At 41.3% G+C, this 27,972-nt stretch overlaps 2 protein-coding genes across 9 annotated transcripts in view; both read right to left on the bottom strand.

Moving 5' to 3' along the window:
* Window positions 1–371: 371 nt before the first annotated feature.
* On the bottom strand, window positions 372–8,444 carry SMIM28 (small integral membrane protein 28). 2 transcript variants are annotated; one of them, XM_042017224.1, is made up of 3 exons: window positions 7,964–8,048; window positions 3,206–3,293; window positions 372–1,602 (listed from the first exon to the last, which is right to left on the bottom strand). In XM_042017224.1, the coding sequence occupies exons 2-3, from the start codon at window positions 3,281–3,283 to the stop codon at window positions 1,204–1,206; spliced, it is 477 nt and encodes a 158-aa protein (XP_041873158.1). In that variant the 5' UTR covers window positions 3,284–3,293; window positions 7,964–8,048; the 3' UTR covers window positions 372–1,203. The 2 variants fall into 2 exon arrangements, with proteins under 2 accessions (XP_041873158.1, XP_041873157.1); XM_042017223.1 differs by lacking the exon at window positions 3,206–3,293 and having other exon boundaries at window positions 7,964–8,444.
* An 11,881-nt stretch (window positions 8,445–20,325) lies between these two features.
* ARFGEF3 (ARFGEF family member 3) overlaps window positions 20,326–27,972 on the bottom strand; it is a 92,078-nt gene continuing 84,431 nt past the window's right edge. For all 7 annotated transcript variants that reach the window (XM_042017479.1, XM_042017485.1, XM_042017484.1 and 4 more), the window contains one exon: window positions 20,326–27,481. In XM_042017479.1, coding sequence (XP_041873413.1) covers window positions 27,290–27,481 — 192 coding nt within the window. In that variant the 3' untranslated portion in view covers window positions 20,326–27,289. The remainder of the gene's footprint in view (window positions 27,482–27,972) is intronic.

Genomic DNA, 27,972 nt, shown 5'->3' on the forward strand with positions numbered 1-27,972 from the left:
ATTATGGATGCTAAAAATGCTAGCAGAGAAATTTTCCTGCTTGCCTCCTGTGAAAGTCTTCGTTCTCATGCAAACTAGCTGAGAAATGGTTTGCTATTTTGTAAACCAAGACTTTATCTCACAGGTGCAAACTTGTTTTGCATGGCCTTGTTATGGTACACTGAAGAAAATATTTTGAAATAGGTGTTATACTGTTCAGCCAATCACTCTGGGAGGTGGATGGTCAAGCACCCAATGTTGTTATGCCACTCTTGTGAATCAAGTTATATAAATGCAGTGGTAATTAATTAAATAATTCCATTCTATCCTGGACCTGAATTCCGTGTCGTTCTTCGTGCTGTCCCTGCGGACAACAGCAACAACAGACAAGATTTTTTTTTTGGTGCACTAGATTTTATTAATTTTTCCCCAAGTTGTTTACACACTGCACCAAGTAAGTTGCATGATTTATTATTATTTTAGACTTGGAAAAGAAGTCAAGCGAGTAGTCTGGAATGTTGGGACCTTGCAGACTTGGCAAGCAGCTTGCAGCAATAGTGTGAGTGTGCTCTTGTATGGAGTCTTCCTCACCCAGAATAAACAGATCTTCTCTGGTTGTCCTCATGTTCAATCATGAGAAAAGACAACCTTTATTCATAGCGCACATTTGAACCTTTGGGGACAGTTACTGGAAATTTTGTAGAGGTTATATGTTTACTTGCTTTCCTGAGAGCTGATTGATCATTCCAGAGCACTGCAGAATGATGTGATGTTAACACACGCAGGCTGAGTGACTCAGCTTGTCAAAAACTCGTTTGAAAATAAATGCATAAAGTAGAAAAAAAACCAAACTGAAATAGGTATGTGCTAAAAGCCCTTTTTGTGACTGCTGAATCTATAGTGTTATTGCCATTTCCTTGTAGCTGAGGGATTACAGAGGAAGAGCTTCCCAGCTTTCCATAAGTTTAAACCTTGCATGACATGTTTGTTAACTCGAATCCCTGTGTTACTAGTCTGGATTGGATTTGGTGCTACACCGTGTGTACACTTGTCAAAAATGGAAGGTAGAGAATCCTATGATGAGGTGAAGAGACTCATTCCCTGTCTCTTCAAGTTTCTTCCTTCATAAATGTGCCTCATTTGGAATCTTTTCCCAAATTTTAAAGGCCATAGCAGTTCTACCTTTGTGCTTCACGCTTCAGCTAAGGTGCTTCCATAGGAAGTTTATTTGGTGCTGCTGGCCTGCAGCATGCTCTCTTCATAAGGAGGCACTGGGTCTGGAGAAAGCTCAATGTGAGCCTCTCCCATGGAAGTCTTCATGGTGGCTTCCTCATATGATGGAGGCAAACACACAGAGAGGAATGTGGCATCAGGGAGCAGCGTGGAGTAGTGGAAACTCTGTTCACTGCTCCAGGGCAGCGCAGAAAGGAAATGGGACACATCGTGCTCAGGCAGGGCCTCAGGAAGGTCAATGCTGAAGATCTGCCCCTGCTGAGTGTGGCGCTGGCAACGGCGGTACAGGAAGAGTAGCAGGAATGCCAGGAAGAGCATCATGGTGGCAGGCAATATGATACACAGAAATGGTTCTATGTCGTCTTTGGTTGAACTTGTCTGTTGTCTGCTCTGTAACCAAAGCAAATAGGAAGTGTGTTGGATTCCTGGAGATCTCTTAATCAGAGAGCAAAAACACATTCCCCATCTCCGCCTCATGACATAGCAGCTGCTTTTCCAAATATCTTTCTCTTTGCACTAATATCATTCAAGTAATATGTTGTGCAGTCTCATTAATTCTATTTCCTGGCCAATTAAAGCAAATCACAACCAGAGACAAAAAACCCCAGAGAAGTTGCAAAGAGTATTGGGTTTTCAGAAAACCCTATCTCCAATGGGGGGAAAAACCCAACAACCTGGAAGTATATGTAATTTTGCATGACATTTTATTACTCTTGGATTATAGTGGGACCAGTTGGCTTTGCAGGAGATCAGTCAAGCCTTTAAAATTTGGGAGAACACTGAATTGCAGATGAATAAGGCTGGTGATCCACCATCTAGTGTTGTTTCTTTGTATTTGGAAAATTGTTTGAAGAACAACTATTACAACAACTAGCCCTTTCAAACAGGGCCTGTTGCCTACAATACCTGCTCTTTGTGTTGTTCTAACCTCACAGGCCAGTTCCAAATAAAACACAGTGTCAGGACAGCTTGGAGTGGGGCTCTTGAGCTTGTTCTGCCAGTGATCCAAGATTCTTATTTCCCTATTTAAAACTATGGAAAAAAGACCTTCTGGTGTAAGAGAAGTAACAGTTGGGACTGGTGTGTCATCTTTGTTTTCTCCAAAACGTAGCACAAAAGACCTCTGTCCCACAGCTTTTGAATTGTGATGTAATGTTAACTGGAGTCATAAGCTATGAGAAGAACAAGCAAAGCCATTTGTGCTCTTCTGTTGTATTAGCTTTAAAATTTAGTATATCCTGTTTCCAGTCTGGCTCTATCTTCTAATAATTGGATCTCATTCAGAGTCTAGTCTAGGGAGGGAGAAAAACACAGACCCTATACTGCTGTTTATTATCAACTCATTCCCTTTGTAAGTTTTTAAGAAATGCTATCAGATGGCTTTTTCACATTTGTATGGTGAGACTAAACAATGGATCAGATTTCCTTTACTTTGAGTGAAGCTGCCTATTCAAGCTGGGAGAACTCGAGTGATTCTTTCCTCAAAGCGTTTGGAAGCAGGGATGCAAACTGGCCATTTGCAGCAATGGCTTTGTGGAAAGGACAGTAACTCAGTGTCTCCTTCTTAGTCTACAAAAACTTTCTATGCTCATTCTTCCGGGAATCACAGCCATTCTTCTAGCTACAAAATCACACTGTAACTTACATTCAACTGATTATCTACCAGGCATTTGTAACCTCTTTGCTTTGTCATCATATAATGAAATTATTATTATGTGGCGATGCCTAAGAAAAACAATGTAACTAGTCTTTGACTCCTAACAAATAATGCAGGGGAAATTTCTACTTTTTTTATTTTTTCCCTAAGGTATTGTGGGTTGGAAGCTAAATGCATGAAAATAATTTTAAAATACACTGAAACCTTTGCAGATTAGCTATTAAGCTATTCTTCCCCAACTATCTTTTACCCAAAAAAAGCATATTAAAGAAGTATTTAATATTTACTGATAGTTTTTAATTAAAGAACTTCTGACTGTACAAGCTGTTGTCTTACCTGGCCATTCAATGAGTGACAGGAAATAGCAGAATTGGAAGAAATTGTTCCAGCTGTTCTTCCATCTAGTGCAGACATTAAATAATCCCTTTAAAATGAGTGGATTTTTTAAAAAGTTTGTTAATGCTTTTTTAGTGTGTCTTATGAGGTGCCTAAAAGACGTCAAGGGAAAATGAGAAAAAAGCATTCAGTATTATGTTTGTGCACTACGTATGTGGAGACTCACTGGTATGTTACCGATAGTCTTACAGTAAATATTTAGAAGAGCTGATCTTATACTGGACAGCATTATTCACAATCAGTGAAGAGCTTGTTTTTAAAATCCAAGTCCAGGTTTTGGGTTTAATTTGTAGGGAGCAGGCTTTCACCAGGGTTAAGTGTTGGTCTTAGGATCTGTAAGTTGTACAGTATTCTGGTGGTTTGTGAGGACAGAGAGTGAGATTGCCAGTGTTTCCTACATGAGACTAGTCAAAGGTATATAAAGCCCCGATTATAATTTAAGTTCAGTGCAGCTTCCCTATAAATTTCACTGAAACAATATTTGGGTGTAAATAATGGCCAAGGACAGTGTATCCTTTGTGTGCTGGTGGAAGCACAGACAAGAGTTAGAGCTGTAGGACATGGCCTGATACAAATACTGGACTTCAGAAAAAGGCTAAGCATGATGGAAGAAATTACAAATTATCTTGGATCTCAGGGAAATACTTTGCTCCAAAGCCTTGCAATGAAATACCCATCAAGAGAAAGGTGCAAAATATATTATTGGTGGAGGGGACAGTTTGCATCTAATGGTAAAAACTGGAAGCAGTGAAACTACAGGTAGTATGAGCTAGCTCAGATGGCCACAGTCTGTGAAGTAGCTACAAAAGGACACCTTAGGGTGTCAGTGGGTTACTGGCCTGAAAACTCTTATTTAAAGGCCCTCCAAGAGTAACCTGTAGCATTGCTTCTAAAGTTGCAAAATCAAGCTCTCAAGGCTGAATAAATGACAGCATTTCTGAAATCTGTGATTCCTTAATTTGCTCTGCAACACATATAATTTTTAATTACATTATTGTGCACAAAGTGCCTCGTCGGGGTTGTGATAGATTGCTTAGGGAAGAAGATGAACACCACAATACCACAAGGTACTGTGTTGCAGGATGTGTAGAGTATGTAGTGACTGAGTCAGAAGACTGTGGGAAGAGAGAGGACTGCCTGCTAGTGTGGGATAGCAAATATTCTCCTGGGGAGCTGTATTTCTGTCTCTGCTACTAAATGCTCTACAGAAGGGGCAAGACAGATCAGTGGAGGTGTTTCTTGTGGGTTGCTCGTTGGTTATACTTCATTTGAGTGCCTGGCTTGAGATTCTTGGGTATGGTCTGCAGAAATTCTGCATCTGTATTGCTGTCTCTGAAGGTGAAAAGGCAGTGCCCTGAACCTGCAAGTACTTTATTGCACTGAGGGATTTGGGCAAAAACGACATAGGTTATTACAAAGCAGCCCATGTTCTCTTGCACTCCCTAAAGTGGTCAGGTGGTTGGACTAGATATTCATTGCAGGCACCTTCCAACTGAACAACTCCTATTTTATCCTATTCTATTTCAAAATAACCACACAAGTGCCTGGTGGCTATCTATTCAGTAATGTGTGCAAAAGAAGACATAATACATTTGTTGTTTGAAGGAGATGCAGTGAAAGATGCTGGGAAAGGTGAGGGAAGTAGCACACTGAATGGCCAGTAATTAAGTGAATACCGTGCCCTGTATAGTTGTGAAAGAGCAGTAAGTGTGTTTTACTATGATCTGAAAAATAGTACTATGTAAAGCAGATAGGATTAAGAATTAGGCAATATTATAGAATTATAAAATATGCTGAGTTAGAGGGGACCCATCAGGATCATTGAGCCCAACTCCTGACCCTGTGCAGGACACCCCAAGAGACACACCAGGTGTCTGAGAGCATTTTCCAAATGATTTTTGAACTCTGTCAGGCTTGGTGCTGTGACCATTTTCCTGGGGAGCCTGTTCCAGTGCCCAATCACCCTCTGAGTGCAAAATTTTTCCTCATATCTAACCTAAACCTCCCCTGACTCAGCTTCATGCTTTTCTGTATGCTAACAGGTGACAATAAAGATCAGTTTTGCTCAGTCTGTGTTTCAGAGTGTTCATAGCTTTTTAAATACAGCTAATGTTAAGACTTTCCTATCTGGGTGAAATAATTTGTAGGCTACCTAGTGTATTATTTGAGTTGAAATAATCTTTCATAAGTTAATACTGCCCCACAGATGCCCTGAACCTGAACAGGGAATTATATATCCATTTCGATGCTGCCTCCTGCCAAACATTACGTGGACTGATTTTACTTGGAGATGTAGTTCCAAAAGCTTATGGACTTCTTGTACATTTATCCATATACATATATCAAATGTATTAGGAGACAATTGATCAATATTAGTTCCTCTTTTTCTATTGTGGCTTTGTGCCCATTTCTGCAATGACTGCCTAAAGGGCTACTGAAGAATGTTGCAAAATTTTGACATAAAGACTAGAAAATCTAATAGGCATTAAAAAATTATACTAAAAATAGGAATAATTTTAATGCAATGTATCAAAGGCCACTTTAAAAAAACCCCTTATTCTGAAATTCTAAACTAAAAACTGAAATTCTACACTGACCTAAAACTAACTTCTGAAGCTGTGGCTCTAAAACTAGTAACCACTGTGTATAGGTATCAGGAATAGCTGCCAGAACTGCAAAATAAAATGATCTAGAAATCAAACTGAATCTTCATTAATTGAAAGTAAAATGACTGCAGAACATATTTAAGGTAAAATCCTCTAGTCTTTTACATTTGAAAGTTTCCACACCAGGCATATGAAGTGACTGATGGAATTATTAATTGACTGGTTTTGTTTGATGCTGCTTCACTGGAGATCAGCATGCTCTGCCTGTGTCATCACAAGCATCTATTGTCAGGTTTGTAAGTGACAAAAATAAGGATCTGACTTCCAGCATGAAATAAGTTACATAAATATGGGAAAATATCTTTTATAAAACAGAGAAAGTCAGAAAGTAGCATGGGAGTAAAAGGGATCATATTTCTAAAAAGTCCTCTGTTTTCCCAGAATTGATTCTTAGCAGGACAGTTTGGACATTGTAGGCTCATGTTTACTCTCCTCCTTTCCTTTATATATTTGTAGGGACTGAAGCAGAGGGTCAGTTTCCCCCAACCACTGAGCACATACTCGAAGCAGTAAAGCCTTTCATTAGTAATCTGCCTGCCTATGTTTTTTTAACATGCTGAGCATGTACAGTTGCCAGCTTACAGATTATGTGACCCATATCAGTTAAGATGAGCTTTTACTCATGCCTGTTGGTAAAAGAATGAAATGCAGAGCATGGCTGAGTTGTGTGGTATGTCTGTGATGAGTAATGGAATGGGCTTGGAGCTGAACTATGTGTCTAGATGAAAGAGGGGTAGTACCTGCCTTGGGAGGGTAAAACATGAGTTTAAGGAAAGCTTTTGTGTAAGGGTAGAAAAATGAAAGTTTATTTTGCTTATTGAAATTCCCATTGAAGTGACTGAGTTGTGCTAAGATTTATTGTGTTGTTAATGATTTGCTAGAGTAATAGGAACTCCATTAAAATTATTTTGTTAATATAGCCCATATTTATACTAATATCTTTTGAAGTTGAATCAGGAAGCTGATACTTCTGAAATGTTTTAAGCGGATTGGGAACAAAGTTTGCTTTGAAGTCATTAGGGTGTGGTCCACCCATAGGTGCTTTTCCAAGCTCTATCCTGCTTCTTGAAGCTGATTCATTATTGCTTGTAAAAAGCAAAAACATGTAACTCTGGCAAATAGAAAAACATTTTTATGTGTTTTTGTATACATTAGTAATGACACAAGTTTAGAAGTGAGCCTGGATTTACACAGAATTTTCAAATATTTGTTGAAATGTGACTCTAGTGATGCTGTTTGTTTCTCATTGTCAGATAAAACCAGTCTTGAGGTGTGAAGACATTGCCATTGCTATTCTAACTCTGACAATGTTACTGGTGAGGTAGACTTTGTTAAAATTGTGGAGGCATTTAAATACTGCTTTTTTTCCTGTTCTGACACCCACCCACACTCCTACCCCCTTTTATTTTGCAACAGTACATTATATATATCAGCTGAGTAGTGCGGCCAGTTCATTTGCTAATGCATCTTACTTCGGACACTTACCTAGAAGTATGTGCACCTTAAATTATTATTTTTGATGAGAGAAACACTTCTGCTGTATCCCAGACAAAGCCAGAAAGCAGGCTGTGTTTTCATCTCTGGGGGCTACTTCCCTTCCCCCACTCGGCTGCGTGTGATCCTCTCTCGCAGAAGTAATCAGTGCACAGCTTAGGGAACAAGAGTTCATTGCTGCCTGCTACTGACTTGTAACATCTGCAGAAAGGCTTCACGGGACCAGATCCAAGGCGTAAACACGCGTTTAACAGAAAGGAAATCGAGGATGTGTTATGCTTAAAAGAAGTAATTAAACTTCCTTACCTGCCACCCCAGCAAAATTATTCCATCTAATGTTTTTCTTTGCCACAAATGTGTTTAAAAAGACTTAACAGCAATAAAGAAATGCTCTGACTCTATGTAATTGAGCAGTACTGCTTTGATACATCCCAATACCCAGGTATTTACTCTGCACTGTACACTGAGGCATTACACAGACATACACACACATGCAAAGTCAAAGGAATGCCACAGAGATGAGCGGGGGGGTACAGACCTGAAGCTCTGTTTCCAGAAGTGGCCCACCTGGTTCACTGTTTAGCCAGTCATAGTTTCCCCTGTCAGCATGTCCAAAATTTTTCAAGCTGCTGCCCAAGAGCCTCCTCATGCTTTCATTAACCTGGTCTTCTGTCTTCGTGCCTCCACCTTGCTTCGCTGCTTGCAACTGTGTCTCCGCCTCCCAGCCTTGACCCAGCCGGGCTGCTCGAAGCTAATGATCCCTCTTAAGTGATATCCCCTTTATAGTGGGAAAGAAAAAAAAAAGACGTTAGACACCCCCTAGTCGTCAAGAAGCCAAGCAAATAGATCTCAGAGCCTCTCTCCAATTCCAACTCAATCTCTCTGGATTTGCTTCGGTGGCCTACATTACCAGCAAAGCTGGCATCAGGTATCTGGGAGCTGGGGCTGATAGCGCTCTGATTGGAGCACTCCCTGCATTAGGATTATTAAAAGGGGAATTTGCATGTGAATCTGAGCCCACATGGTTGTGACTCCGTGTGGATAAATAACGCTTTATATTTAGTTATCTAATAAACACTATTTCCAACAAAATAAAATGAAATAAATAAAACCTGTGCTTCTATGTTGAGAGTGAAAGGGTAACTGAGGTTCCCCCCTCAGTTACAGAGCACAAGGAAGAATCACAATCCAGGCAGGTTTTTCTTCCCTGTTGCTGAAACATACAGAAAAGAGAGTGGTTTCTGAGTAGAGAGGCAAGGACACAGGGCTAAATGCTGTACTGAATTATTTAGCAGTGTTAGGATGTAGATGTTAATGATAAATCCAGAGAGAGAGCTCTGCCAGGAAAGCTTTGGTCACTGTGAGAGTGTATGATTGCTTCTGGTAAGAATGAGCTGTCAGTTCAGTTAAATCAGGTTTACAGCTTTCTAGGATACTCGTTAAATGGCAATTGTTTCCAGTGAGAAGACTCTGAGATGTTTATACAGAAAAGCAACACGAACTTATTTCACCGATGTGTGGTAACTTCTGAAGGGAGGAATATTTAACCTAAGCTGCAAGTTGTATCAAGGTTTAACTCATGCTGAAAAGTTGGAGGTGTGTTTTGCTGCCGTGCTGCGAGCAGAGCGAAAGGCTGTTCCTAAATGTCCCTTTCAACTGTGGTGTGTTTTGCATGATACCTCAAGGCTTGTCAGTCCGAGCAACAGTTGTGTTTAGGACTGATGATGGAAATTTGGGGTTAGAATCCTAACCTCTTCTTTCTTGCTTGGACTTTTTTCATCAACTCTTCTTTTAGTTCATGGCTCCTAGAAAATTGCAGGCCTACTTGGAGGCAGCAGGCTGTACTCCTGCAGCTCCAACAGTGGCAATCAGCAGTGCCAGCACTCGCTGTTTCTAAGGAGAGGACCCTGGAAGAACCTGTTCCAAAACTGGCTGTGATCCCTGTGTCTGCATCTTTCAGGAAGGATTCACCCTGCAGGCGAGCCATGGCTGTGGGAAAGAGAGGTGATAGCTTGATAAATCTATCCCATTTTATTAATGAAGTTGCCAGGTGAGCAGTGGACAGGGAACAACAATATTGCGTGAGGGGCTGGTCTTGCTGCTGAAGCAGCCACATCATTTGTTGGAAACCAAACTCTTGCTTCTGCTGAGGAGGTCCCGTGTGAAGCTAGAAGTCTCACCTCAGCAAAGCCTTTGCATGCTTGTGAGAAGACCCCTCCTCTCCTCGATGCCTCACTCATCATCTTGGAAAGTACTTTCAGAGGTGGTGAGTGTGTCCAGCTTCACCAGGCCCAGGGCAGTTACACTGCGAGTTATAATGTCCACTGAGAAGCCAAGTCCTAAACATGGTTTAACAAGTCACAGGTCAAGGTAGCAAAATATTTCACTTGGTGTTTCAACACCTTGTATAAAAGCAGGAATGACGATCATCTTTCCCAAACCAGTGTTAAGAAAAGAAATTCCTTAAGGAGCCTTGAGACTCTGCAGCTTAAATCTATAATCTTACGTGCAAGCAGGAAACATTCATATACCGTCTTAATTAGGGTCTTAGTGCAGCCCCTAAGATTATTCGTGCTATTTTTAAAAGCTTGCTATAAATTTGCTTTGGGACTGTGCATGAATAATGAGGAGAAGTAAAAATATATGTCTCCTTACAGTATAAACACCCTGTCTGGCATCCTTGGATTCTAGTTGATGAATTTTAGCCAAGAAAAATAAGGTGTGCACTCTTCAGACTCACTGACCTGATTTGTCAAGTGCTGCTTTGAATTCTTGACCTCTGGAAAATGTATAAGAATGATTTAACTTTGTAGAGCTGAGGCCAAATGGGAATTTGGGGAAATGCAGTGACTTTTGTCATGCAGGTAATTAGAATATAAAATAATGATTGTCTCTCTGGCTTTTTATATCATCAGTCGACCCAGCAGCAAGATTAGTGAGCATGATTGGGGTATCCTTTTTCTGCTGCCAGGGATCAGGTGCCCATTTGCTGCACTTCCTTTGTAGAGCAGATCTGCTCTTGTGCAGAACTGAAACAGAACCACTCAAGACCAGGTTTGTGATGGCAAATCTGTTGCAGATTTCTGCCAACCCTGTGTGGCACACCTGACACTTATTTTTCCTTCTCACAAGGAGTTCATAAATACCATCATATCTTGGGCATGCTGTAATGTGAAAGCTGTGGGGAGGAGGCTCATCCTTAATTCCAAGCCCCTTGGCCAGATGTCAGGCTAGCCACTTTGAAGTGTGGGTCGGGTTCAGAGGTCATCAGATGTTGACATGGACAAAATGTCCTGCCCTCCTTCTCCACTGGCTTTGTTCTTTGAAATAGTGTGATCTAGAAGTTGTCTGGTCAAACAATCTGGAGAAAATAGCCAACATAGAATAGTACCACTGACTTTAATCAAAGTTTGGTAAAGGTTTGTGAAACAGTGCCAACATGATGTTTTTAACTGAGGCAGTGTTGCTATTATTACTTCCAATGTCCTAGCTGAGAAGCAGGGAGACACTTTCTGAAGAAGCCACTGCAGAAAATAGGCGCCTCCACTGTCCTCAGTTCGAAGCTCAGATTGCCAGTCATAAATTATTAATCTCTGATTTGCTGAGATGTTCGAGGCTAGCAGTGTAATTCTAGGCTGTATTGCCTCTAATATTGGTAGGGAACACAATATCCACAGTGCCCTAGATACCTTTCAAGTTTCTTGCTACTTTCTTCCCCCAGTTTCTTTTACTGCTGCCCACAGATGGCAATGAAACTTCCCTGCTTGAATGACTGTGATGCTGTGAGAGATGGAGAGAGCTAAGATGAATAATGCAAAACTAGAATTTTAGTGAGTGAGGTGTTACCACTGTTAGCAGTACTGTGTTGACAGGTGTAGATTCATCAGGAGAAATGGAGGGAGATGATGACTTTTGCTTATAACCAGTTGGCAGGTGCTGCTGTATCCTTCAGGTGGGAGTGGTGCTGGCTTCTGTCCATTCCCTCCTACTTGGGTAATTAAGCAATTCTGTTTTGTACTTTTTTTGATAAATTTTCATTAGATTGAGATTTTAGCTTTACTTTTTGTTGGTTTTTTTTTTGTTTGTTTGTTTGTTTTGGGGGGGGTTAATTATCAATACATTTATTTTCCAAAACCAAAGCAACTTCTGAAGAGCAATCTCCTCTCCCCACCAAACTAAACCCACTGTTACTTCAAAGGAGAGACATAAGCTGGCGTAGCTCTGCCATAGGTCTGGAGAGCAGTGTTTGAGGACAGGGAGGGATGTACTCACAGCCTGTAGAAACAGAGGCAGGGAGACCCAGCTACAAAATGTGTGCACACTGATACTGTCCCTTGGAGTCGGGGGCAGGGGGAGGTACTGTTGAGTTATTGATCCCAGATCCCTTTGCTGCAGATGGGTAAAAGCAAAACCATTAGAGAGTGCCAGGGACAGACCTCAGGCTGCTGCCAGAGCATGGTTGTCTCCTACAGAATGTCCCTCAGAGTTCTGTGAGTGTGATAAGGCTTGAAAAGCTCTGTGGTCATGGCAGAGTGCTGCTGGCTGAGCAGTATCCATCTGATGATACTGTCTAGAGCTGTGGGGTTTTATTATGTACTTTTTTTGTAATTTCTATCAGTCTAGGTCTGATCACCTTCATTTGCATTTGGTCACCCTTACACTGAATTCCTGTTTTCTCTTATTTAAGAGAAAAATCTGCCATTCTATTTAAGAGTGCGTGTCTGCCAGTACACACTGTATGACATTTCATTCCTATTTAGGCAAACTATAGAAATTCTTTGCTTATGGGGGAGGGGGTGGTGGAGGGATTGGTGTTGGGGTTGGATTTTTGGTGATTTGGGGTTTTTTCAGCAATTCTGAAGAACCAGCTGACCACATTATGCTTTTAGTTGCATTTGCTTTTAGAAGTGTTGCCTTAACCTTAGTGAGAGATTAAGTATTTTGCTACTTTATAAGGAAGATATTCTAAAAAGAAACAAAATGGATTAGAAATGCTTTGGGCAAAGGGAGTGAGGAAATGGAAAGGCACTAACTAGGGAGAAACGTGCGACACTCCTGGCATATCCAAAGGGGGCAAAAGCTTCATGGCAGCAGGTAGCCAGAAGATGAGTATAGAGAGAGGGAGGAAGGCAGCTGTGAAGGAGTGTCTGTGCCTGGCTGTGAAGAAGAAGAGGCAAGTGTTGCAAGGAGGGGGAGACCTCATCCCATATCTAGTGAAAGCTTTCTTATTGCAGTATATAAAAATAAATAAAGTCCCCCGTAAGTAAAAAATAGTAACTCCTTAAATATAACTGAGAAAACCTGTGCTGGGACTTCCTACAGAAATTATTAATTTGGTAGCAATATATGTCTCCTCTTTACAGTTTCTTTTAAATAAAGTTAATCCCATTTTAATATCAGGAATGCAATGTAATTTAAGTTAAACCATTAAAAATAAGGCTGAACTATTTCTATCTTGACAATAACAATAATAAGAAATATTCTATGTCTGTGATATCTTTACTCAATAGATTATCTAATATAGCTGTAAAATTTGCCTGCATTCAAATACCAACTATGGGCAACATTATAAATTACAATATTTGTAGTATCTGAAATGATGGATGTATCTGTCCTTTTACAAGGCTTTGGGAAGCAGAGCAGAAGCCGTGTTTGTTACCCTGATCTTAAAGAATGGCACACAGGTTTTTTGTAACCCTTGTCCACACTTTATTTCTTTTGCTGCTTTCGTCCCGTAGTATTTGCCAGTTGTCCAGGTTCTGGCCAGGACAGGGCTAAGTTTCTGCAGTATCTGGGAGGGGCCATGGCCAGGATGTGTCATTGCCAGGGGTGGGAGAAAGAGACTCTCTTCCAGGGTGAAGGGGCTCCTTCCAGGTGAGAAAATATGGTGGACAGAGTGGTGGGGTAACGCTGGTCCTGACCACAGGGAGCGTTTTGGGTGGCATGGCTGCAGGCGGGTTGAGCTCTACACTCTCTCTTTTGTACACTTTCCTTATTAATATTGTTCATTTTCTTATCTCATTGCTGTTTCTGGTAAATAGTTCTTATCTCAACCCATGATATTCACCTTCTGTGGCTCCGATTCTCCTCTCCAATCCTCTGCAGAGGGGAGGAGGAGAAAAGGGGGAGGGTGACCAAGTGGTGTGTAGTTTGGAGTTTCAGTGGGAAACACTAAATTGGGGAGTGCCATTCCTAAACCATGACACCAACACAGGGAAATAAACTTCTAAGGAGAAATGTGAATGTGTGGTTAACCTTCAGGTGAGCTTTTAAAAGTAAACTTCTAAGATTTACCTTATTGTTCATTGTATTTGATGTTGCTTACCCTGGTTGTTGACCTTGTGTATTGGTTGGCAGGCTTTAGACATGGAACTCTCAAGCTATCTGCAGTCTTGTGTTCAATTCTTTGTTCAAACTGATGCAATTTTCTGCTAGCATATTGTGAATCCCTGAATGAAATCTCTTGAGACTGTATTCAAGTACAGCAGTCTCTGTGTCACTACTTGTTGCTAACACAGTAGATTTCATTCAAAAGCATGATCATATCTTTATAGCCTGATTTGATTAGTATCATCTGCTGCTGCCAAAAATCTATTATCTTTAGATTCCAAAGGAATTATTCTTTCTGACATTGTTGCTTAAAACCAGTGTCAGGAGAGTGCTGTTGGAGAAGCAATTGCTCTTCTAGCTTCTAAAACTAGCTCAGTTTTTCATCAGAGTGGAAAAAATGCAAACTAACTTAAAAGTCCTTTGTCATCCCTTTAAAGCCAGGTGCGGCTCCACAGAGAACTGTAGTTATTGACACACCCTCTTACAGGTTATTGTCTCTGATTACAGACTCAGAGAGGCCCTGATATCGCCCATCACTAACAATGAATCTGCAACTCTTCATTTGCCATTATTAAAATGCTTGAAACATTTGCAAAATCAGGATACACTCAGTGTTGTACTCAGTTGTCAAGGAAAAGCCAAGCGAGACCCTTGGCCTTTGGCCCTTCTGGACAGGAGTGAAAATTATTTGTGTCTGTGGACTTCTGAATCCATATGAACTGTGTTATTTAACAGAACATCAACTGAGAGGCTTTGAGTAATTTTGTACCTCTTTTTGCGTGAAATAAAACACAGTTTGTATACAGTTCCAATTCAGCCTGCACATCCTGAAGCTTAATCTCCTGGTTTGACTCTAAAGATTTCTACTTCGAACTTATGGAGAAGATGCACAGCCTCCTGCAACCTGTGGAATAAAGTTTGCTATAGAAATGAAATGCATTAAGAAAATCCTGTATATAAAAAAGGCCCCAAATCTGCAGACATGACAAAATCTTTATTTCTTTTCTCAAGTGCACTTGTTAATGGTTCAGCTGGCCAGCAAAATTGCAGCCAAGCCTAGATTTTAGGGTATGAGCCTTGTTACACAAAGGCAGGTCAGCCTTAAATGCATGATAATAAATGTTAATAAATGATAAAGCAGAGCTGATGGCATGTATGGACTGCAGTTATACCTGAAGGGGCAGAGAAAAGGGAAAACTCCCCATCAGTCAGGCGGGAAGTGCAGGACTGCCAGGCAGGTGTCCTCCTCCTTGGGGTGTCCTGTTGGTGCAGCAGGTGCTGTGTGACAGTGCTGAGCATGACTCTGTGGAAGCTGCTCAAAGTCCCCACTGGCTGTTTTTGCTTTATGACACCGTTTGCATCAATTGTGTCACACTTGATGCAGTGCCTGTGCTGCTTATGCTGACTGGCTGCCGTGCCTCGTGCACGTGTGTTGGTGGGCAATGTCTGCTGCATAAGTGAAAAGCCATTACCCTTGTAGGTGCTAAAGTTACCTGCTAAAAACTCTGAGGGGAAGGCTGAAGAGCTCTTACAATGGAGCTAAAGACTGGAAACTAAAATGTCAGGAGGCAGAGGGGGAAATGGGATGAGTTAAACATGAAAGGCAGACATTTCCAATGTAAAAATATTTCAGAATTGACGAGTGCAAGGCCATAAGGATAAGAACACTTGGGACAGTGGGGTAAAGACACAGCCACAGTTTCCTCGGGCTCGGGAGATTAGAGCTTACAGAGATGCAAGTGGAAAGTATGCCACAGGATTGGAAATGAAAGGGTCTTGGTATTAGAAAAGGCAAGGCACCATGCAATACTCTCCATAGAAAACCAGGGATACAAAGGCAAAGGCTTTAAGTGTGGTTTCTTAAAACAAGAGGCGTAGCCTGGCAGCAGGGAGTGGCATGGCAAACCCATCATGAAAGAAATGTGTTGTCTGAGGGACGTGTGAATGCTTAGAGGGGAACAATTGCACATTAGAAATACCTGGACAGTTGAGCTGCTGAGAACCACTGCTCAGTGTGGGCAGCTTTATAACTAACAGGCCAGGTTTTCAGCTAGGAAATGTAAGCTGCAGCCCAAGAATGACGTGCTGATGTCAAGGTGTATAGAGGTGTGTGATAGTGCCTTCTGTGTAAGGTAAGCTGATGTTGAGGTGAGGGATTGTACAAGAAGGGTCAAACAGTAGCGAAATGTAAAGAAAATTCTGCACTGGGGCTTGGTGTGGTTGAATGGATGATCTGTACAGTTCTGTGTGTGCAGTCCATCATGTCCTTAATTCAGGAGGCTGAATTATATATAATTATATATAACATAATTATATATAAAATATAATATAATATAATATAATTGTCATTTGAGAGAGTACTGAGAAAATATCCACTGCAGTGACCCGCTTCTGGATAGGGAGTGGAAAGATGTCCCTATCTGTGTCCCACGGTGAGTTCCAGTTCATTCTGCATGGGCTGCATTGATGCTGCCGTGCAAAATGTTGTTCCTTTGTGAAGCTTCAGGGCCACTCAGAATTGTACAGAGGCGGAAAGCCTGGGGCCAGGCTGATTAAATGTGGATTTTCTTTTGAAGGAAAAAGTAGATTTTGCTTGGGGCAGTGGTGTACAAAGGGAATCAGTTGTGAAAAGAACATCTGAGGCAGTCATTTGATTCTGCTACAAGATGGGGATCCTCTCACTCCTTTTCCAGGCATATCCTCATACTCTCAGTGTCAAGTGACTTGGTGTGTTACGGCAGGAGGAACCAGGTGGCCGCTGTGGGGCAGTGGGGCCTGTAGGGGCGAGCAGTTACAATGTGCCCAGGTCGTAGGGACGGCATGAGGCCTGACTGGTTAAGGCATTTACATTCTGATGTTGCTCTTCAGGGTTTCAGGGGTTTTATAAACTTTATTTGACTCCAAACATTTCTTTCTGCTATGTGCAGGGTGTAGCCTTCTTGAGAGGGATGCTTATCCACCCAGACTGACTTGTTTGATGGCTCAGGCTCTAGAAGAGACACTCAAAAAGTGATATAGTTTGGCACTTGTGCCCTGCCCCAGGCTCTCTTTCTCATCCTGTTTTTCTTCAGCACGCATTGCAGATCTGTAATGTTGTCTAGAACAACACAGTGTAGCCTATATACCCCACACTCCCAACAGACCCTCAATAGTGGTCATCCTTCTTGTCCTACTCTCAGCACAGCTCTGCCTAAAAAATTGAAAATGTGTGAGAAAAAAATTAGCAACCTAGATTAAAATATTTCCTTTTTATTTTTTTTTAACTTTCATGCCTGGCTTTTCAAACTAATAATGTTTATTCTCTTGGGCTTGGTGCTGGCCACAAGAGCCTGAATTGAGATATTCAATTATTTAGTGTCCTTTTAAAAGAAAAGGTAATGTGCAAGAGAGATGTAAGATCTGCTCTGGTGACCATCCCCGCAGCTGGCATTTTAAAAGAACGTTTTTATCAGGGCTCTTGTGCTTGTAGCACCACCATTGCAATTCCACCCAGAAACTGATTCCTCTGTTTTCTCAAGGGATGATGGATTGGTTTTGCAAGTAAGCATTGTGAACCAACCAAGGACCTTGTCACCTTCCTCTTCTCGCATGAGTTACTGCAATACCTGTTCAAAACCATTTTTCACTTTCTCATTATGATTGACGTTATTGTTTCCCAAGCTTGAAGATTTGTCTTTTTTGACCTCCTAGACAAAATTACTTACTGGGATAGATTTCAGTATAGCATCTTATCCAGTTCTATTTTGATCTCTTCCTTTCCCTGTAATCTCTGGCACAAAGAACCTGATTTGAAGTACAAAGCAGTCTTCTGGGAATATAATGTAACATTAAAAAACATAGTAAATAATTTATAAATGCTATGCAGGAAAGTATTTCACATTATTTTAAGTAATTTTGTTTGACTGTGGTAGGGAATGAACATGATTAGCGATCAGAAGTGGTCACATTAACCACAGCGAACAAAAATATTTCAGGTTGGGCATATTTTCTCAGAGCTGGCAAATCAGAAGCATTGTCTCTCCCCTACGGATACAGATTTCCCAGAAATTATGGTATAGATAAAGGTACAAATCTCTTGTAAAAACAAAACAAAAAATCAACCAGATTTACTGCTATGGATTTCTATCAGGAGTCAGAAAATTGCACATGCAGCGTAACTAATATGTTGGGTTTTGGTTTTTTCTTTTTTTTTTTTTCCTTGGACCTAGCTGACCTGTGCTTACATCTAAATTGTACTGATTTATTTTGGATTCTGTTGAGTTTTGAATTCTGGATTCTGATTACACTCTTTTAGGACACTGTGTCGTGCATTTGGATAGAGTTCAATTTGTGTTTGTTTACAGTGATATTAGATGTTAAGAGGTTTATCCTGATGCTAGCTTCTTTGCCAAAAGCTCCAAAAATCAGAAATCACCCTGCATTTCATATAGCTCTGTGGACAGAATCCTGGCCTCGTTCTATTTCTTATTTCAACTTCTGCCATAGGTTTGCTCAGGGAACCAAAAGGTTTCTTCATCTGGAAAACATGACCAGTATCTGTCCTGGAGAGAGCATGCTTCCAGCAGGATTACTGAAAATATTGTCCCCTTATTACCCGAGTGCTTGGGGGTATGGATGTGACAGTGGTCTCCTCTGCAACCCTACTGTGCATTAACTGTTACATCCAAAGTGTGTTTCCCTTTTGTCTTGTACCTGAAGTACCTGCTGGTATCTCTACTTTGCCTTTCTTTATCCCTCCTATGAACTGTCTTTGCTGTTGTTTTTTTAGTGTTGTTATTTTTTTTTCCCCTCTCTCACCAGATTATCTCACAGATCTACAACCCTGGGATAAACAAGAGGCCAGAGCATGTGTTTAGATACTTTGGGCCATTTTGAGGTCAAGGACAAATTTTTTACTTGCTCAGTTGTTCATCCCAGCTGTAAAATGGTAGTAGTGACACTGGGCACTCCCTTGGCACCCTGTCAAAAAAATAACAATTAGGAAACAGTCTGGCTTGGTATCAGGGGAGCTTTTAACTTTTAATTTAACACAGATTAACACAGTGTAGCCAGGGATAAACCTACATTGTGAGAAAAATGAATGGGTTTAGTGAATCCACTGAAGGGAAAACGATGCTTGAGATTCAATGGTGTGCCTGTTTCATCCCTTTAAAAATTCTCTTTATTGTTTTCTTAGGCAAGTGCTCTTAACACTCTGCTCCTCAACAGAAGAACAAGACCAAGCATCTTCTAGATAAGTACAAAGGAAGGTCTACCACATGTGGACCTCTTGCACCAAAGGCAGCAGAAACCATGCTAGCCTGACCCCAGCACTAGTGGGAAGGCAACTGGGAATTTGTACATGTAAGGAGTGGAATAGTGTAGCAGTAGTTTCTGTATTTACTCTGTTGCTGTTTCACATTACTGAATGCTGTTTAGGAGGAAAGGAAACTCTTTCTAATGGGATCTAAATGAGACGTGTAGAGCAGCAGAAGGTAGTTTCCTGGAATGAAATTAGATCTGGCGGTTGGGATTTAACACACTCTCTTTTGCCAGAAATGTGTAAGATTATTAAAGTATCACAACCTCATTTGGTTGCTTTGTAATCTGCTCTTAACCTTCATGCTGATGAGGCTGTTATGTAACAGCCAGTGAAGGCCAGACCTTATGCTGCTTCAGCGTACGGGAGCCCATGCCCAGAGATCCCAGTGAGGCCAGGTGGCAAGCTGGCTGCATTTTCACTCTTGAGATTATGTGGAAAGCTTGCCTTTGGGCTGTGGGTAGCATCCTTGACCACAGAGGTGTACCCTCAGGTTTACTGTATGATGCTATATCTTGTCACTGACACACTCCTGCTTTCAGGAAGCCCCATGCCAATTCTCTTGACAGGGATACTGGCAAACGCTCTCTCCTTCAGTACCTAAATTCTGGTTGCATACAGAAGCAGGAGTGACACCTGTAAAGAAGGTGTTTACTATTTTCATTAAATTAAAGGTTTTTTCTTCAACAGGAGCAATATTTGGTTCGACTTTAATCAAAAGAGGTGATGGGGAGAGCCCTTGCTGAGCTCTCATTTCAGCAGAATGAAACACTGCAGCATCCACGCACCTGTTTACTGGGAACATCTGATGAGCGCTATCTAAACTGAAGGTGGTCAGGGAATGCCTAGCTTAAAACCCCAACAAAAGTCTGGCTGTGAATGAGAGCTCTGAGCAACCCATCTCTAATGAAATCAGAGCCAAAAGTATTCTCCTTATTTAAATGGAGGGAGAAATGTTTCACCTGTCTAGATGCTTCAAAATTCTGCATGGCATCAACTTGCACCTCCAGCTATCTCAGTAGCGTCACCCTTCTCCACCCCACAAACCCAGACTCTGGCTAGAAGTGCTGTAGGACTCATTTGTCAGTGTTTAGATCTCAGTTCCCATCAACAACACCTAGCAGTTCACAGTGACTAAATTCCCAAGGTCATCCATGAAAACTGCAGTTCCTGCTAGTACACACCAAGTATTTCAGGCCCTTTCTCTGCTCTGTTCCTTTGCTTCATCAGGAACTGTACAATAACTTTCATTAGACAAAAACGAAGCATAATTTATTTTGCATTTGCATCTTTATTCTACAACACAAGCAACATAAATAGTTTATACTTTTTGTTTTAAAATATTTCCATTTCAGAATTCAGTCAATAAAATATACACAAAATACAATTTGCAAGCCAGCTGACAGTGACTGCCCAACCACTGGACACCCAAGGACCATACAAAGCTAGCGGCACAACAGGACACGGTGGACATGGGGAAGTGTTCTTCTAAAGAAGAGCAGAAAGGTAGAGGGAAGAAACATGGATGAAACCAAGGAATTGCAGATAGGTATGAACTCAGCAGAAGGTAAACCCAATGTAAGCACTTGCTTGACAAGGTAATTTATAGACTCTCTTAAGAAGTATCACTGGCTCCTCCTGAATATACAGCTAGAGAGATTAAGTCCTGGGAATCATGTTTTGTGGTAAATTGCTTCCCCTGGCAGCCATCATCACAGAAATAAAATTTGATATTTTTTTTTAATTTTCAAACAGGAAAGACTTAGATCTTTGGCGAAACGGAGTGTCCACTCCCTTTGGCTTGCTTTCAGTTCTGGTTGAAGGGCCATAGAAATATGTACGCAGTCTCACAAAAAATGCCAAAAAGGGGGGAGGGGAAAAGAGAAGAGAAAGTGGGGGAACTGAAAGAAGGTTCTTGCTGTTGTCATTGCACACCTTCAATCTCTTGCTCCCATCTGCTCTAGCAAACAGTGTGCACTACAGGGCTCTGTCACCACCATGCTCTGCCCTTCCTGGCTGTTCTCCCTTTGGCATAGAGTCCTGTCTTCCTCTGCAGAGTGGGGGGCTCAGGAGTCACAGCCTGATTGTGGAGGAGATATTTGTCCCTTGCTTGAACCTGTGTACCTATGCCTGTCTGCTAGCTCAGCTGTCTTGCTGCTTGTGGAAGTGTGGCACTTCACCACAGCTCAGATGGACCAAATGCATGGATAGGAAACAGGGCCCTGATGCTCCATGGGAGTCAGATGGAATTTACGGAAGTACATAAACTACCTTTTGAAAAGTAGGATGTTTGGGTAAAATGATTGAAATCGATCCCATTGCCATGTTTCTTAACCAAAAATGCTTTCCATAAACTCAGCTCCCTGATTCAATGTGGCAGTGTAGACTATGCAAACCTCAACTTGTGATTTTGCCAAAATTGGAATTTGAGGGAATTTGGTTCCACAGGCGAGCTCATTATTGCATTAATCCAGGATCATACAGTGTAGCTCCACTAATATCTGCAGAATTAGGGCATTTCTTCCCTCTACTTGTAGTTTTCAGCTTGGAGACCTCTGAGCACTAAGTGAAAAGACTGATGTGTGTTAGGCCATGTACGTTTTTATTTTTTCTTTTTAAATAGCCAGCACTGCATGTTTGGCCAAAACTGTTTGTTTACTATCCTATTAGTGTCACACATAAAGTATATGTTCTGAGGGGAAGTAGTGGAAACAATGGAAAGAGGATCTACGACTTCTTCCTTGCAGTTGTACAACTTCCTGGAGTCCCAGGCGTGTTGCTGGTGAGGGCTGCTGAGAGACCCTTTGGTGATATCCCTGTAGAAGCTCCACTCAAATTACGGAGGCTCAGTGAAGAGGGATCACTAGCTGCCACATGCTTTTATCTACATTGCATAAAATCCAACATTTGTGCTTCTGTGCCATGGTAAGTTGGTCCTTTACACTAAACGAAGAGAAACGTCTTTTGGTAGATTGGTATCATCTTAGTTCTTTAACAAATGTGGAATGATCAGCAACTGAAAAAACCTAAGTATTTCATGTCATACGATTAGCCCTGTACACAGGTCTTTCCATTAATTACTATGACTGGAGTAATGAGTAAATTGACTGCTTAGACATCTTAGACGTATCTTAGTGCAAAAGTGGGGGGAAAAAAAGGAAGAACGTCACTTTTTTTGTGAATTTAAGAGCAATTTAGCACTGAGAAATGACATTTCCAGAATGGATTGCTGAAGGTGACAATAGCCAAGCCACATGCTCAATTTCTCAACAGGCTTCTATACAGATGAGCTAGGTAAAAAATAAACACTTTGGCTTGCTAGATCTGTGCAAAAGTGAGGGTTCTAGTTTTGCAGTACTGGGATGTGTGGGACTATGTGCTGGTTCCCATGGATTTTTCAAGCAGGAGGTGTATGGAGGACAGCAGACGAGAGGGTAACACAAAGAACTGTACAGGACTCCCCCTTTCCTGAGAACTTGTGAACCCATATGTAGGAATTGAAGGGTTCAAGGACTGAATCCTGAATATTAAAGATACCTAGCTACTTCCATTGATTTCAACATCTTCAGCACTTTGAATGTGGGCCCAAGCTGTGAAGAAAGGTACAAAGTGCAGGCAGCACATGGAGCTGGACTCTACTTTCTACCTTGTTTGCCACATGGTTTCATGCCAGTGCTGTGCCGGGCTCTGCAGTGTTGACAACAACACTGAGATGCTGCTATGAAGTATATATGAAGTACAGGTGAAGACTGCACATGGTACTTAGAGGTGGGGGTTTTTATCTTTGGCAAGTGAGGATTTGTCAGTGAATTTTACAGTCAGGTTTAAGGTTTTAAACCCAACTTGAAGCTCAAACTGAAAGGGAAAGCACCTTACAAGTCACAGGTGTAAACTGTGCTTGGCCTTGACATGAGCAAGCCACAGTGCAGAGCACAGAAATTTTTCATCTGTGAGGAGGCAAAAGCTATGTTGCCTGTGCTGGGAGTTGTACAAGGAAGATATTGCCCAGGTCAATGCAAATCTTTTTCTAGTAATTCTTTCTATATGCTAAATTAAGTCAGTTATTCTCAAATGAGAGTTTATCCCTAGGAAAGTATTAAATCTGTATCTTAACATCTTAAAGACGTGAAAGCATTTTAACCAAGAGACAGTAGTGGTAATTCAATGGCTGCTGAAAGCTCAGAAAAGGTACTAGAATAACTGTGTTAACCATTGCTGGTGTGATACAAATACATAACACAGCAGACAAGCACATTAATAATGTGGATAGCTCTCTGAAAATATGCTGAATGCTCAGAATATGGCAGTGATTGGAGCTCCAGGTATCTGTACAAACACATGTCAATCATCTCATATGATTGCATATGTTCACCGTGCAGAAGGAAGTGCAAACACATGCAATGGCCTGAGACCAGGTTGGGGTCAAACCCTGCTCCTATTCTTCAGGAAAAGGATCACTTTCGTGATGAGTGCTCTGCTTTTCCCAGCTTTAAATATTTGCACAGTGATGAGCTGTTTCATGTGCTAAAAGGTAGTTGATGCTGGACAGCAGCAACTTTCTCTCTTAGGAACTGCCTACAAGATTTTAAAATGAGATGCCCTTGTCTCTGCTTGCTGCGGTGGCCCTGAGGAGGGCAGTGTGAGTTAGGCAAAGGCAGCGGAGGTGCAGCTCTGGTACCTGAGAAAGATGTCAAGCTACCACAATTTTTTTTTTAAAGCATTTCAGTTGAGTAAAATTTACTGGGCAATCATTTTTAAAAACAACTGGCCAGTTCAATAAAAAAAAAATCAAACCAAACTTGTATAGAAATTTATGTGACAAAAAAAGTAAGGGTAAGAAAAGGGAAGAATGTGGTCATTAACCAAGGCAAAGAGAAAGAGCAAGCTCAGGCTGTAATGCAGAGAGACTGGTTTTCTTAAGGTTCAAATGTTTGATTCAACAGTAAAGCTGCCAATGTGCTGCCATGCATGAGGTTATAGAGCTATCATTAAGGATTTGAATGGGATACACATGGGAATACACAGGTGGATACAAGGACTACTGCTGCTACTGACTGAGGTGCTTCCCCACTCACAGGTAGAAAGCAGAAAAGCCACTGTAGCATGGACATGTACCTGGACGTGATTGGGGTGTGCAGGGTTGGGAATTCTCCTTCTGAAGCTTGGGACAGGCTGATGCTAGTTCCTTTTTCCTGGCACTGTTCTGCAGACTCCTTTGGACTTTCAGACCTCATAAAGCCTGCTTTATGAGGTCTGAAAGTATCATGCTGGCAGTCATGAGCCATGAAACAGGCCACACAGGACCTATGAAATGGTGACTTCACACATTTATTGTTCTACTTCTTTGGGGTTTGCCGATGTCTATAACTAAACCAGCAGAAAAATTGCTGAGAATCTGACAAATCAACTAATATTTTTTGTTTGTTTGTTTATGTTTTGAGGGTACATCAGAAAGCTTTAGCTTTTACATCTCATGGTAATGGTCACTGAAGTGGCCATGGGCTGCTCCCCTCACCTGACTAGCATTTTACACACAAGGAAAAGGAAGAGCAGCACATGCTGAACTTTGCTATGTAAAGCCTGCTGCTTCAAAGATTCCTTCTCCCCTCCTTCTAAATTACATTTCTGGAATTACACGAAGTTACTTATGACCTTTTAGGGAGGGGTGTTAATGAGCAGAGGCACTGAGGGTGACAATGGGCACTTTAGTGCATAATTTGAAGGACAAAGTTCAAAACAGCAACAGCAACACAGCAAATTTACTTGTCCTCATGTTCCAGTGTGGTTATTTGTAGTGTAAATAGTTGAAATGAAATTATATTTTAGGTCAAGATGGTGGCTAGTCAAGTAACACTAGGTTATACTGTGTTCATGAGCTTGAGGGAGGTGGTGGTAATGGTATTGTCACTCTTAAAGCTTTTTTTTCTGATTTACAGAAGAATTTTGTACTGCAACCACAACACAACCATGGTGTTTCCCAGATACAAGGGCCTCTTCTGTAGTCCTGAGTGATTTCACTAGTATTGATATCAATTTTATTTCCCCTACATAATTTAGGGATTTGCTTTAGTTCTAGATCAGTACAGCAAGGATCTGCACCCATTCAATGCATTTATAATGAAAACCATCAGAGTTGGCTGCTTTGAATATGATGTATTATTCTTATTTCTGTTGCTGCCTAACGAATGTACTGCTTTAAAAGCAGTTCTGTATAGATGCCAAATAAAAACTTTAACAAAAAATGTAACCACACTTCTACTCTACCTAAAAATGTGTAAGAAAGACATGGCAACAGAAATCAAACTGTGCTACTACTCTCCCAGATACCAAAGGCTAATCTAACCTGTCCCTGAGGAAGTATTAAAACTGTTGGGGGGAAATTGACAATTGAAAACATTTTTAAATTAGTTATTTATAAAGTCAGTTTAGGTGGTAGAAAATAATTGTTTTTACAGCATTTTTATGTCCTTTAAGCACTTTAGCAAAGGAAACTTTTGAAAGAAAGGGAAACAGCATGACTGGTACTACAGAAAGTTACGGGACAAATACTCCCTGCACAAGACTAGCAGGTGACAAATGCAAAGTAGGTAATGGAGGGAAAAGGCAGGAGAATAGTGTCAGACTCTTTGTAAACAAAGCAGCTTGGGAGATGGCTGTTCAGTGGAGCTTCTTGGCTCCCTCTTTTTTCCAGGTTTAAGATGCTAAAAGCAGATAGTTGTGCAAAATCCAGGCCTTATATAAAAAGATGACATTTTTAGGATGCTTTGGAGCAGGGACTGAAGCTGTATATTTAGTTGGCGTGCACATTTTAAAAGCCTTGGGAGAACAGCATTAAGGGGTCACCCAAAATTAAAATCAACTCATTTTCAACAAGTTATCAACAAATCAACAAATAGTATAGCATGGGAGTACGAAATGAAATATCCCAGGGGCTGTGACATAACTTGTGCAGCAAGGTAACCCTTTGCTCTCTCTAGTGTGAAAAGCATCACATATACACTTGACAACACAATAGTCAATCCTCCCCCTTCTCCTCCCTCTTACTAATAACAGCAAATTGTAGTAGTCCCTATAGGAGTGCTGCACGGAGCAGGGATGTACCTCCACGAGGATCTGTCCTTTTCTATTTACAGCAGCAGACAAGAAATGGGAGAGAAACAGGAAATATACCTCCCTTTCATACCATTTTCCATCTTGCTTCAGCTCAAAGTGGAGTGATAGGCTACATTTAACAAAGGTGATAAGGGTGTTCCTGGCTACAGCAGCTCTACATAAGCAAACAGAAATTTCCAGTAGAATAACAGCTGCAGTGGTGCTTAAACTGGAGCATTTTATCTCTGCTTAGTTGAATGCTGGATACTGGCACATGCTGGTATTTGCTGTGGTATGTCTTCCCCATAGCTTTACAGGAAACAGCAAAACAAACTTCCCTTTCACCCTTAGTGGGAATTAGACGTGGCAAAATGCTCAGCTGTAGGCATAGGTGAAGAGGCAGCCAGGGGAGTGTTGCAGAGAGGGCAGTTTGACAGTGCCATTTCTCTTCGAGCAATACTCCATAAGAGCAATGAAAGGATCAATAGCCTGTGCTTGCTTCACCTGTTTTAGACCTGGGATTCTTTAGCTACTCCAAATGTGACTTCAAAGGCTCTTCTTGGAGCAAAATAAATTTCCACTTTCTCTAGTGAGTTACAGGTTTAGTTACTACAATAATCTTTAGTTGGCTATCCCCTCTCATGCCAATTTTTGAAGGGAAGATGTTACCCTAAAAAGTGTCACCTTCTTACTTGTCCTATAGCCCCACCTTTTCACTGACTTGTATTTATTTATTTATTTTCTAAGTTAAATAGGCTTACTGACCTGGTTTGACATCCTCACAACAGTTGCACTCACAGCTAATTGCAAGCGTGGAAGTTCTGCTGCAGTTTCTGGTGGCTCCCACTGCTGCAAATTTGAATTAAAATGAAGGCTACTGAAATGTATCACCTCTTCTGGTAGGAGCCTAATTTACAGACAGGGTTCTAGGTTCTGGGGCCATGCCAGATCCTCTGGAAGGACTCATGCTTTGCCTCCTTTGCTAGTGTGAGTGAGGGACACAATCTCAGGTGGATAGACAATATTGACAAGCTCATTGTTTCTTAATTTATCACCAACAAATAGGCAATTAATGAACCCCAAATACTTCTTTGCTGTATACCTTGAATGTCTTCTGCCCTTTGCAACAGAGCACAGCTTGGTTTAAATGATGATATCGTAAACTCGGCCCACTCTTCCCAGCCATTCCCGTACTGCCTGGCGGACATGGATATCTGTCACGTGGCAAGTCAGCTGGCTGATACAGGGAAACACTGCTGGCTGCAGGGCTGTGAAAGTTTGGTCTGGCAAAGCCTGAATCTGGTTGAGAACTGTCAGCACCATGTTGGTCCATGCCTACGAAGAAATTGGATTAAAAAAAACCTCTTGAGAAGACCTTTCTAAACAGGTGAGCCCCAGGGGCTGAGGCAGAAAATAAGGTATCTGGTGGTTGCAGCCTCACGAAGACTGAGTAATGCCAGCATATTCATTTAATGTTCACTGTGTCTTCCTAATTCACATTCAGTACTAAGTCATTGTTTGACTTTGTATTGCAAGTCTCATGCTCACCCTTCCTTTTTTTTGTCCCACAGAGAATAAAGTCTGCCAATTTTGATGCTTTCACTGATTTGTTCACTTGGACATGCATGCAGCAAGCTTCTGTTTAGCAAAAGAACCCATTATTTTTCTCTGGAATTAACAAAAATCCCCATTCTTAAGTACTAAAGCAATGTGACAAGCAGCATGGCATTTTCAAAAGCCTTCAGTGGGCTATAGCCCATAGCAGTAAGCAATGAGTTTGCTGTAGATTGTCAGTTCTCAGGATTAAGGGCAGCTTTGGCTCCAGT

The sequence above is a fragment of the Corvus kubaryi genome, unplaced genomic scaffold (genome assembly GCF_017639235.1).
Source record: "Corvus kubaryi isolate FWS band 111438036 unplaced genomic scaffold, C.kubaryi_AGA036_p1.0 split3-73, whole genome shotgun sequence".
Taxonomy (NCBI): Eukaryota; Metazoa; Chordata; class Aves; order Passeriformes; family Corvidae; genus Corvus; species Corvus kubaryi.